This window comes from Erinaceus europaeus, chromosome 1 (genome assembly GCF_950295315.1).
Source record: "Erinaceus europaeus chromosome 1, mEriEur2.1, whole genome shotgun sequence".
NCBI classification, from domain to species: Eukaryota; Metazoa; Chordata; class Mammalia; order Eulipotyphla; family Erinaceidae; genus Erinaceus; species Erinaceus europaeus.
Genome location: NC_080162.1, coordinates 13110255 through 13122464, shown reverse-complemented (window position 1 = coordinate 13122464; position 12210 = coordinate 13110255). Strand labels below are relative to the sequence as shown.

The 12210-nt window shown below is 38.2% G+C and overlaps 1 protein-coding gene across 2 annotated transcripts in view; it reads left to right on the top strand.

Annotated features, from left to right (window-relative positions):
* The window catches only part of TMEM26 (transmembrane protein 26), a 49566-nt gene extending 45096 nt beyond the window's left edge, over positions 1-4470 (top strand). For both annotated transcript variants that reach the window (XM_060192010.1, XM_060192073.1), the window contains 2 exons: positions 32-108; positions 3170-4470. In XM_060192010.1, coding sequence (XP_060047993.1) covers positions 32-108; positions 3170-3579 — 487 coding nt within the window. In that variant the 3' untranslated portion in view covers positions 3580-4470. The remainder of the gene's footprint in view (positions 1-31; positions 109-3169) is intronic.
* The last annotated feature ends 7740 nt before the right edge of the window (positions 4471-12210 follow it).

Genomic DNA, 12210 nt, shown 5'->3' with positions numbered 1-12210 from the left:
ATATTAAATAAAAAATGTTATCTAATTATAGGAACAGCCCTGCACTAGTCTACGCTATTCTGGTTATATGGACATGGAGCATGCTACAATTTCCACTTGACTTGGCAGGTGTGTTGATTTCTTTTTCCAAGAGATAGAAGATTCTAATTCTTGATTGTAAATGTACTAAAGCGAAGATCTTTGAGAGGAATTGTATGATTGTCATGTTGACTTCTCAGTGTTGGCTCCAGTTCAGCACAGAAGAAAAGTAGAGTCAAAGTTTAAGAAAACTAGTTCACTTCCACTCTGGCATGTGATGTACCTAAGATAGGTGGCTAGATAAGAACACAGCACTGCCTTCACTTCCAGTGCTAGTCCTGTCACTCAGGATTTCTAAAATCTCCTGTAAACTAGGAAACATGCCTGCACCTCAGCTCTTTCATTCACAACTTGCGTCTAGTATTCGTAGTAGCTAGGTAGAGTGTTCTCGTGATGACTAAATAAGGCATAGTTTGTAATGTACTTAGCGCAACCTTGCAAGTATATAAGTATTGATTATATTTTGATATTCTTAAGAGGTAATTTACATTCCTTTGCCAGACCAATGAATTAGAACATCATAGATCATAAGAACAATTTGAGGACCAGATGGTAATTGAAAGTTTTACTCAGCAGTTGCTGAAATATATAGACACCAAGATGTAAGAGTGAGGAGATACCTGAGCAGGTAGAGTGCCTTTCTTATGGTGGGTGGGTAAGACCCTGAGTTCAATCCACAGAATGATGTGGGAATATCATTGGCAGCACAAAAAGGAACTCCATAGCAGATGTAGTGTACTTCTCTCTCTCCATCTCTCTCTCTCTCTCTCTCACACACACACACACACACACACACACACACACACACCTATATGTGTATGTACATATATAATATTCACTGAGACCACTCAGCAGGAGTGGACATATGCAAGGTCCTTGATTCTTTCTCTAGTCATACATTTTAAGAGTACCCTGAAAGTTTGCAAAGAATAAAGTATTTCCCAGACATTTTATGTTGATCATATACAGCAACATTGTTCAGTAAGTATCCTCTAAATTCAATTTTAATTAAAACTAAACAAAAGTGAAAGTTCAATCCATCAGTCACACCAGCCACACTTCAACTACACCATCTCGTCTCTGCATCTTGTTTGTCTGCTATATTAGCATAGTAAATAACATTTTGTCAACACACAAAGATGTATTTGTCAGCATCGATCTGGACTCATTCTATGATTTCTAGAAGCTATGTAATTTTTATTTGGAAACTTTCCCAGATACTATTTTATTCTGAAGAAATTTTTTAATTTTAATAATTTTTCATGGCCTAACTTTGAGCGTCAAAATTAGAATTAACCTTATTATATTTTAAATCACTTTGGGTCACATTGAGAAGCTTCAGAAGCTATTTCTTCTTAGAATTCACTTTCTCCCGGCTCCCCACCTACAGGGGCATCACTTCACAGGTGGTGAAGCAGGTCTGCAGGTGTCCGTCTTTCTCTCCCCCTCTCTATCTTCCCCTCCTCTTTCCATTTCTCTCTGTCTTATCCAACAATGATGGCATCAATAACAACAATAATAACTACTACAACAACAAAAAGACAACAAGGGCAAAAAAAAGGCAAATAAATAAATATAAAAAAGTAAAAAAAAAGAATTCACTTTCTAAAATAAAACTGTCATCATAACATAAGGTAACACACACACACACACACACACACATATTTTTTGCCATATTGTGTCTTGTACAGATTCCTTACTCTCTGATAAGCTTGTCTTCTCAAGATATTAGTCACGATCTTTAGATGTCAGAATATAATATTCTTATAGGGTAAGTCTTAGAGCAATTCTTCATACTAACTTCTTAAAAGCTATTACTGAGATTATGTTGCTTTTTCTTTTGTCATTCACATTGTTAATACTCTCCCATCATCTTGTGGTTTATAGTCTTCCTAAGAAAATTTTTATTTAAATAAAAATTTTGTAAACTTTCTAGGGTGATAATGTTATGCAGCTGTTTGAAAAACAAAGACCAAATGTTACTTCTGACTAAATCACTGTTGTATTTTCCAACAAACAGTGCATTATGCTCACTCATATCAAAGAGGCTTCATAATATTTTCAGGCTCCAGTAGATGAAGGCATTCTTTGTTTGAAAACTCGTAATGGAAGGCTTCATTATTATAAAAGGATTATTTTCTGCCCTTGACCTTGAATTAAATTTACATTTTAGAAATTAAAACAAAAAGGTTCATCTGTTGATTGGACTGCCTTTTGTTCAAGTGGAAAGTCAGTAATTACATCCAGTCTTTATTGTAAACTGTGAAACAAAACCATAGGGAATTGGACAAAATAAAGTAACAATGGCATTCATTTGGGCTTTTCTCCCTATCATTGGGAAAATGTGTTTAACATGAATTAAATTTGAGTCTGAATGTAAGCACAAGGATTGTTCACGGCATCATTTATGTACATGACCAGAAAATAGGTAGATAATGAAGAAAGAGTTCAGAAAGAGCCAAGTTACATGCACTATGTTGCAACTCTCAAACTTGGCAGTCAGGTAAGTCAGTCATCGTCCTAATAGCAAGACTGAGTGAGATAGTAGAGAGGAGCCAGCGAATCAACTAAAAGGGCCCCCTTCTCCTCACAGATAGCATTACAAAACCATTTCTCAGAGGAGGAAACTGAGGCCCACATAGTTGACATAACTTGGCCAGCATCTTCCCTCAAGAAAACACGGAGCCAATAAGAGTCAGCCAGGCTAACTAGAGACTTTCTGTGTTTTCTCTTCACACTGAAGACTTCAGGCACAGAGATGATCATTTCCTTTATTCTTTATTCTCTCTAGACTAATTAATTTGCTTTCCCTATATGTGACAACTATAAAGTGATCTGAAATTTTTTAATGTGAATGGAAAATAAAGGATGAGCTCTCTTTGTTGTATCTGAGTTATATTACATATTGCATTTTTAATATAAAATAGCCATGCATGTTCATTGTCAAGGTGCTTTCACTTATGAGACCCAGAATTCAATTACAGAGTCATTTTCAATTGTTAATGAATGATACCATGACTTGACCCCATTACGTTCTGTCTTGCTCTGCTGTTTTGAAAAGTAGTGTAACTGGTCTATCTTGTGTTTTCAGTCCAGCATGTTGTGTGCCCCTTATCTGTGACATCAAGAGGCTTCCCCAGCTTGTTCTTTTGCCAATATAGTGCAGATCTGTGGAACATTGGAATCAGTGTCTTCATACAAGATGGCCCCTTCCTTGTTGTGCGCCTCCTACTGATGACCTACTTTAAAGTGATAAACCAGATGCTGGTGTTCTTTGCTGCAAAGAATTTTCTTGTGGTGGTGTTACAGCTCTACCGCTTGGTGGTGCTGGCGTTGGATGTCCATGCCTCCTTGAAAAATCAACCAAAAGTCCTGAAAAGAGAACATCGCTCCTTGAGTGAACCAGCTGAGAGCGGGATTTCACCAGGTGGCTGGGGAACTGGTTCTAAGGAAGGCTTGGCTATTCCTTTGAGAGATTCACCTGTCACCAGTGAAGACTGATTGATGACTATTGAATCATGGCCCCGTACAACTGGAACCTATGACTTTTTTATTCTTAAAGAGAGTTTCCCTCCATTTTTTTTAATCTTTGGAATATAATAATTTTCAAAAGAAGATCACACAAAGTGATCTGAATCAAAGATGAAGATTTTTTTTTTTCAACTACATGGAAGGAACTTTGACAAGTAGCCAGTGCTACAATTTCTTTGTGACGGTGCCAACTATTATAGTTGTTCAATGAATAAGTGATTTGTTTGTCTCCAAGTATTTGAAAAACTATGGGCAGGGTTACAGCAGCATGCCCTAAAAGAAAAAAATATTATAGACAAACTTGCTGCTGGTACCTGAAAATAGAGAAGCTTTGAACTCTGGCTCCATTGTCAGACTATCTCATTTGATCCTTTCTTCAGTGTCCCTTTGACATAAAAAAAAAAAAATGTACATTCAATGAATGCAGAACAAGTGAAGGGAATAGTGCCTTTAAAATTACCTCACTGTGGGCTGGGAGCAGTGAAACTCTCTGTCCAGTTTTCATATCATTGAGAGCGCTCTTCATCGCTGAACAGGCCTTCCCAGGAAAATCGTTTTTCTGAGCTGGTGTGGTATTCAGTCATGGTACATACGTTCTTACAGAAATTCTATTGCTTTTGGCTGGGACACTGTAAAATTCACCACAAACCATTTTGGTTTCATCTCTACTGGTTGTGAGGCAGGAACTGCTGACGAAATACTAAGTCACCGTTTTTAGTCTGAACATGATTTATAGTATCTGTCATTATTTTCCTTCACTTTAGCCTCTCCTGAATTGCCAAACTGAGTTACGTGGATTGAGGGAGGAAAATGCTGGGGGAGTGAATAAAGTTATTTCCAGGCTTTTGGGTGCTAACCATGGTTTCTGGTGTCTGACAGGAGTCATTATAGCCCCTCTAAACTATGACTTGTGGAAAAGGTGTTGCTCTCAGTAAGATGTTGATGACGGAGGCGTACATCAGTCCTACCTATAGCCATAGCCCTCTACCAATGACAAGGAGATAAAATGATGTAAGGTTTTCCCCAATATTGACTAAAATAGACAGACTTTCCCTTTATACATTTTGATACTTTGCAGAAGGAAGTGATCCAATAAAGGTAGAAATGATTTTACAGTAACTATATGAGACAGTTTCAAAACTGTTCTTTTTAAAAAAATTTATAAAATGTAATATTGACAAGACTATAAGATAAGATGGGTACAATTCCACACAGTTCCCACAACCAGAGTTCCATATCCCATCCCCTCCATTGGAAGCTTTCCTATTCTTTATCCCTCTGGGAGTATGGATCCAGGATCATTATGGGGTGTGGAAAGAGGAACGTTTGGCTTCTGTAACTGCTTCTCCACTGAACCTGGGCACTGGCAGGTCGATCCATACTCCCAGTCTGTTTCTATCTTTCCCTAGGGGGACAGGGCTCTGCAGAGGTGGGGTTCCAAGACACATTAATGAGGTCGTCTTCCCAGGGAAGTCAGGATGCATCATGGTAGCAACTGCAATTTGGTGGCTGAAAAAGCATCAAAATATAAAGCAGAACAAATTGCTAGATGATCAGGAACCTAAAGGGCAGATTAAAGCAGATGAGATTTGGGGTCTCCATTTTGGAAAAATTTACTTAGGTCTATTTTAGGTCTCTTCCAAGTGGCCCATGACTTTACTAATTTTTGCCCAACCGCTAACATGAAGGTGGATCAAAGGTATTGTCAGGGGAGATGTTGTCAGAGGTGGAAATAGGACTAGAAAGCTGGATCAGGGAAGACAGAAGCTCCCAAATATGGGGAAAGTATATAAATATTGTTAGTGGTAAACCCCACTGATTTGATCTGGGGTCCATATTCATCATAGGAGCCTGTGTAACCTCTGTATCCCTGTAGGTCTGAGCTCTCATTCTGTGGTTATGGCTAGGAATATTCTAGGCTGCACTAATTTCAAGACCCATCTTCCTTGAGTGGTAGAGTATGTTGGCATAAACTCTTTTCAGAGAATGGGGCTGTCCCTACCATTGATGATCCACACAGGGGGCAAGGTCCTATAGGGGTCCATAAAGGTGTTCATTATGTTGTTCCTGATGGAGATGACCAGTGACAGTGGAGAGAGGGATCTGTTAGAGGTCTAGGCCCATCATATTTGTGTGGAAATCCCAGGATTCCCTGAAAAACTGTTCTTACGAGGTTCAAAGTAAAATTTCTTTTTGTCTTTATGCTCAGGAATTAGCAGGAGCATTAAAAATAAGGGAGAGTATGACCTTAAACTATATGTGATTTATGACAACCCACTGGGAAATTTTTATCTATAAACCTTTGTGACATATTTGCTCAAAACATTTTATAGGAAGTTTTATAGGCCAACTTTGTTTTATACAGAAAGTCCATATTTTCTTATTTATAACTTCTCGGTGCCTATTGTTATATATTACTTTTTTACTTCCTTGTGACCCCAATTTTAATAATAAAATTAGATTATGAAAGTTTATTAATGGAATAGACTTCCAGTGTTCCATAATGATGTTATAGAAGTTAAGATTAGGGAATTATATTTATAAAGAACTTGAAAACTTTTCAGGGCATATGCTATTTAAAATACTTAGCAATTGAAAGCAAGATAATAACTGCTATTTATAAAAATGCCTGAGCAGAATCTGTTTTTCTGTTGACTATTTTATGCTGAATGTTTTTCTCCACAACATGTATGTGCTGCTTGTTATTGCAGATTTGCTCATGGCATACTTTCCATGTTTTAATTTTTTTCTTCCAGCAAAATAAACATTGGGCCTCTAAAAATAGATCATATATAAAGCAGTACGGATGTTGCAAGATATTTTTATATGCTTTTAAATCTGCAACTTGGCTCAGCTTTCTGAATGATCTGCAAGTATTTGAGAAAAGTATTTTGTAATTAGCTCTTCTCCAAAGGCCTGGGAAATATAGTCTGCATAGAGCCTAGTTGACATACAGTGCCAGGAAGTCAAAGAGTATCTATGATCATCTCAGCCACTAGTGTAGTTAAAATATGACACAGCTAAGCAACGTTTTCCAGGAAAATCTGCAAAGGGCAGCAGTTATGAATTTAACCTACAGTGTTCTTACTCTCTTGGACTGCATAGTTTCATAGCAGAAATAATAATATGTATTCTTTTGGTTTATTTAAAAATAAAATCTAAGTTCAGGTTGTTTTCCTGGGACCCCAGGTGAGAAGCTTAAAGCTTGACTAACTTTTATTTAGATTATTAGATGTTGTAGTGTTTGAAGGCATCAAAATATTTTCTAGCCAAAGAAAACTGGATAGATAACTACTTCCTTCCCATATGCTTACACACAAGTACTCATTTCCTTTTTATTTGTAGTAACATAACTGACTCAACATTTAAATAATGTGATGCATACCATACTGCCGGGATAGCCTGAGGGTGCTTCTTCCCGAGCAAGTGCTCTCTGGGTTGGAGAGAACTCAACTGGAGCCAACCTAGGCTGCTGCGTGGGAGAGGGATCAGGAACTCTTGCTGGACTAGCATTGCAGGAGAGAGGCTTTGGGACTCTCCCAGAAGGCAATCCCCAATGTGTTCAAACAGAAGAGCAGCTATATATATACTCGCCAAGTAGGGTGGAAACAGGATGTAATGTAGGGAGGGTGGAGTGAAAAGAGAGTGGTGGAAATCAGGGTGTGTCTAGGAGGGGGGGGAGCAAAAAGGGAGTATGAACCAGTGAGAATTAAAGCAGTGCCCTGCAGGCAGGGTGGTTCTAGTGGTTATGTAAATAGACTGCAGGGTTAAGTAGGGTGAAGCTTGGTGTACTGCCCAACACCATACCTCTCTACCCACCCCTGCCCCAGACAACAAGCAATCCAATGTCAATCTACAACCATTGATGATGGTAGCTTATTTGAGATCTTGTGTAGCTATTGTTGTGATTGAAATATATGATTAAAAATCAAATGCCCTTCCCTGCATAGTACTATGTGCACCACTGCTCTGCTCCCTCAAATACCCTTCCTGAAAGTATATCATTCTGTGCATGGAAAAGTACAGTGTGCATGTGTGAATGTAGCTGTGTAGAAACACCTCTTAACCATCTTGTGGGTTTCTCCACGTCTACTGGATCAGTCTTGTTGGCCATGACTGACTGTGAAATATCAGTAAACTGTACTTGATGACAGTGTCAGTGCTGATATTGTTGTGTCTACAGTTTCACCACTCTGGGCAAGTTCTTTTCAGATGAGAGAGAGAGAGAGGGAGGGAGGGAGAGAGAGAGAGAGAGAGAAGCAGAGACAGAAGTGGAAAGGAGAAGACATCATGGTGCTAAAATGATGGCCAGTGTCATGAGTGCTGGGTTTGGAGTTGGCTCAAAGGCATGGCAATGTAGATACCACCCTGGAGGAGTCAGCCTGTTGGTACTACAGTGTCAGCTTTTAAGCTGAAACTGACAATGTGAGAAGGTGAAATTTTGTTTTGGCCAATAACATTCTTTGTCTTTCAAAATGAAGATTCTTCCACACATTTATGATTAACTCTTGCAATTCCCACTAGCATCTAGCAGCATTTCATGCTGCGTAAAAGCAGAAAGTTAAGAGAGCCAAATAACATAAATATCAGGATTCAGTAGAGTAATTTGAATTGCTAATTTGTTCTGTAATGGGAAAAATGGGAAGGTATGCATTGTAATACCTATGTTTTAAGTTGTCTAACCAGATTGCAGAGCTGAACATTGTTTCTTATATTTGGTATGTAATTTCACTGACTCAACAGACACTCCTCTCAAAAGAGAGAAAAGGCTATAAAAGATCCAACTTCTGTTCTCTTTCACTCTACTTGTGTCAGTCAAGTGATATTCAACATCTGCCTGGCTTTAGACTTACAAGTAAGAAAACCAAAGACTTTTTGAAACATATATTTATACATATGACTGTTCTTACTTTCATTTCTGACTCTATTTTCTGGGTAGTGGACATTCTGCTCCAGTCTTATGAACATCTGATCTGGAGTAATCGTAGGCAGCTGCAGAATGTTTCTAATTTTGCTGTTTCAAATAATTTCCCCTGTGTGGTGGGACTAAATCTTACCAGTGTTTTCATAATCAGCTGTTGCAGCTCTATATGTAACGGGGTCCATTCTCTAAATATCACTTACTAGGAGATTTGATGAGAAGATTTCTTTTCTTAGAATTATTTATATTTATACTATTGTAATAATGATCTTTGTATGTTACTGTATTCATTAAATAGTTTGTATACAAATTTATTTAAGTATATATTTGTTATGACTGGATTTCTTTTCTCTCTAGTATAATTCATTCCATTTAGAATTGAAGCTCTGGTTTTATACAAACCCAATCTATTGAGAATATGACTAAAGTGGCATTTCAAACTATTTAGGGAAGACTGACCAATTTTGTAAATGATGTTGGAAATTTTGCAAACCATCTGGAAAAAATAAAGTCAGATTTTTATCTCATGCAATATAGAGAAATAAATTCCAGATGGATTAAAGATCTCAATGTAAAAGTAAAAAACTATATAATACTAGGGAAAAATGTAGAATGTAACTCTGACAACTTAGGAGTGGGGAAAACATTCCAAAATATGAATTGAAATCCAGAAATTAAAGAAATATTGACAGAAATTTCTATTTCTAAAATTGAAAATGAAGGCAACATGAATTCATCACTATTGTTTTCTCTTCTGGTAAAAGATCCGTTTACTTTCTCAAGACAAATAAAAGGCTCTACTTGAATAACCAGCTATGTCATGGGCTAAGCACAGGACTTTATGTGCGAGGTCTTGGGTGCTATGCCATGTACTACATGTGCCAGAGAAGCTTTGATCTCTCTCTCTCTCCATCAGAATAATATGAAATCACTCAAGAATCTTGACTGGTTTTTTTCCTACAACAGCAAGTATCATGGACTGGAAGATAACTTGCCCACTTTTATGGTCACTACCTTGTGGGAAGACCAGGAGTCAGGTTCACAACCACCACATGGAATCACCATGCAAAGAGGAAAGTGTGTGAACAGTGAAGCAGCACTGTGGTGGGTCTCTCTCTCTCCCTCTCTCCCTCTCTCCCTCTCTCCCTCTCTCTCTCTCTGTCTCATCCTCCTTTTTTCTCCTTTTCTGTCATAGTCTAGCTAGAAGAAAAAAAAAAATAGTCTACTGGAAATAGTAAAAATGCGGGAGTCGGGCGGTGGCGCAGTGGGTTAAGCGCACGTGGCGCAAATTGCCAGGACCTGCGTAAGGATCCCAGTTTGAGCCCCCAGCTCCCCACCTGCAGGGGAGTCGCTTCACAAGCGGTGAAGCACGTCTGCAGGTGTCAATCTTTCTCTCCCCCTCTCTGTCTTCCCCTCCTCTCTCCATTTCTTGCTGTCCTATCCAACAACAATGACATTAATAACCACAACAATGTTAAACAAGGGCAACAAAAAGGAAAATAAATAAATAACTTAATAAAAAAAAAGCACAGGTGTGACACCCCAGAGACAAAAAAAGAAAAATTATGTAGATTTTGTATTTGTAATTATTATAAATTAGAATAACAAAATATAAAGGAATGGGACTGGGTGGTAGCGAAGCACAAGGACCAGCATAAGGATCCTGGTTGGAGACCCCAGCTCCCCACATGCAGGAGGGTCGCTTCATAAGTGGTAAAGCAGGTCTGCAGGTGTCTTTCTCTCCCTCTCTCTGTCTTGCCCTCCTCTCTCAATTCCTCTCTGTCCCATCCAACAACAACAGTAATAACAACAACAATGAAAACAAGTGCGACAAAATGGAAAAAAAATACATTTAATTATAAATATACACGATGCTTATAAACAAAAAGTTAAGTGACTTTGAGGACCATAAATGAATAATTTCACAGGCAAACAAATTCTACTGGAGAGTAGTGAGGAGAAGTTATATTTTTAAAGTATCAGTTCCTCTTAGATTTATGTATGAACTTAATGCAGTATCCATAATGATAGTAGTAGAGTTTAAATTTCCCATGCCTACACAAACTGACTCCAAAGTCTTTATCTTAAAATAAGCATGAAATAATCTTTGGAAAATACTAACAGGAAGAAAAATGACGGAGGCTTTCAGACTTTAAATATATTATGGATGTGCAACAAACAAGAGGTTTTGATTCTGCCAGATAGAAAAGTGGCACACTGCCAAGAAATAGACAGAAATAAATAGCAGTTTTAAAATATGATAAGCCATGGGAAGGAGGAAATCATATGATTTAGAGTTTAGAAATCATCTACTTGGATTCCTTCCTCAATCCTAATTTCTGAACCATTTTCAAATTTTAAAGCATTAAAATTTTTAAAATCACACAGAAAACTTTGTTTTTTCATTTCAATGGTGAGAGGTTTTTGTTTAGTTTCGTTGAGTCTTATGTTTAGTTTCTGCAGTTTGTTTGTTCTAGAACTCCTGTATTCGTGATGTTACTGCTTGGTGGCCTTCCCTGAGTCAACTTGTTTATTCTGTTTAGAAGAAGTAGGAAGAGAGAGATGAGAGAGGAAGAGACGGATGGGGAAATGAAGAGAGACATCACGCATTGCTTCACCGTCCAGGGAGCCAGTTCTGTGCATGGTGCTCCAATGGGATTACAGTGATTGAACCCAGGTCCTCACACAAGGTAAGAAGCATATTTACTGGGGTGGGGAGATAGCCTAAAGGTTATGCAAAAGCCTTTCAAGCCTGAGGCTCTGAGGTCTGAGGTTCAATCCCCAGCACCACCATAAGCCAGAACTGAACAGTGTTCTGGTAAAATAAATAAATTAATTAATAAATTAATAATAATAATAATAAAAGAAGCATGTTTACTAGGTGAGCAATATGTGAACTCCAAGAATATATTTAAAACAACAAATGAGAGAGGCCTCATAAATTTCAACTTAAAAAATAGAAAGTATCAACACAGTAAAATTAACATATTTAACAACTAAACAACAAACTGGGCAAGACTATTTTTTATACAAGTGTCACAAAGCATCATTTTTTATTTTTTTAATTTATTTTTTATTTAAGAAAGGATAAATTAACAAAACCATAGGGTAGAAGGGGTACAACTCCACACAATTCCCACCACCCAATCTCCATATCCCACCCCCTCCCCTGATAGCTTTCCCATTCTCTATCCCTCTGGGAGCATGCACCCAGGAAACACTGACAAAAACCATCGGATATGAGGGATACTACTCTACACAATTCCTACCACCAGAACTCTGCATCCCATCCCCTCCCCTGATAGTTTTTCTATTCTTTATTTCTCTAGGATTATGGAGCCAGAGTCATTGTGGGATGCAGAAGGTGGAAGGTCTGGCTTCTGTAATTGCCTCCCCACTGAACATGGGCATTGGAAGGTTGATCCATACTCCCAGCCTGCCTCTCTCTTTCCCTAGTGGGCTGGGATTCCGGGGAAGTGTAGCTCCAGGACACATTGGTGGGGTTGTCTGTCCAGGAAGTGTGGTTGGCATCATGTTAACATCTGAAACCTGGTGGCTGAAAGAAGAGTTAACATATAAAACCAAACAAATTGTTGATTAATCATAAGCCTAAATGCTGGAACAGTTCTGTTGAAGAGTTGAGGGGTCTCCGTTTTGTAGATAGTAGTCCTCAATTTTAA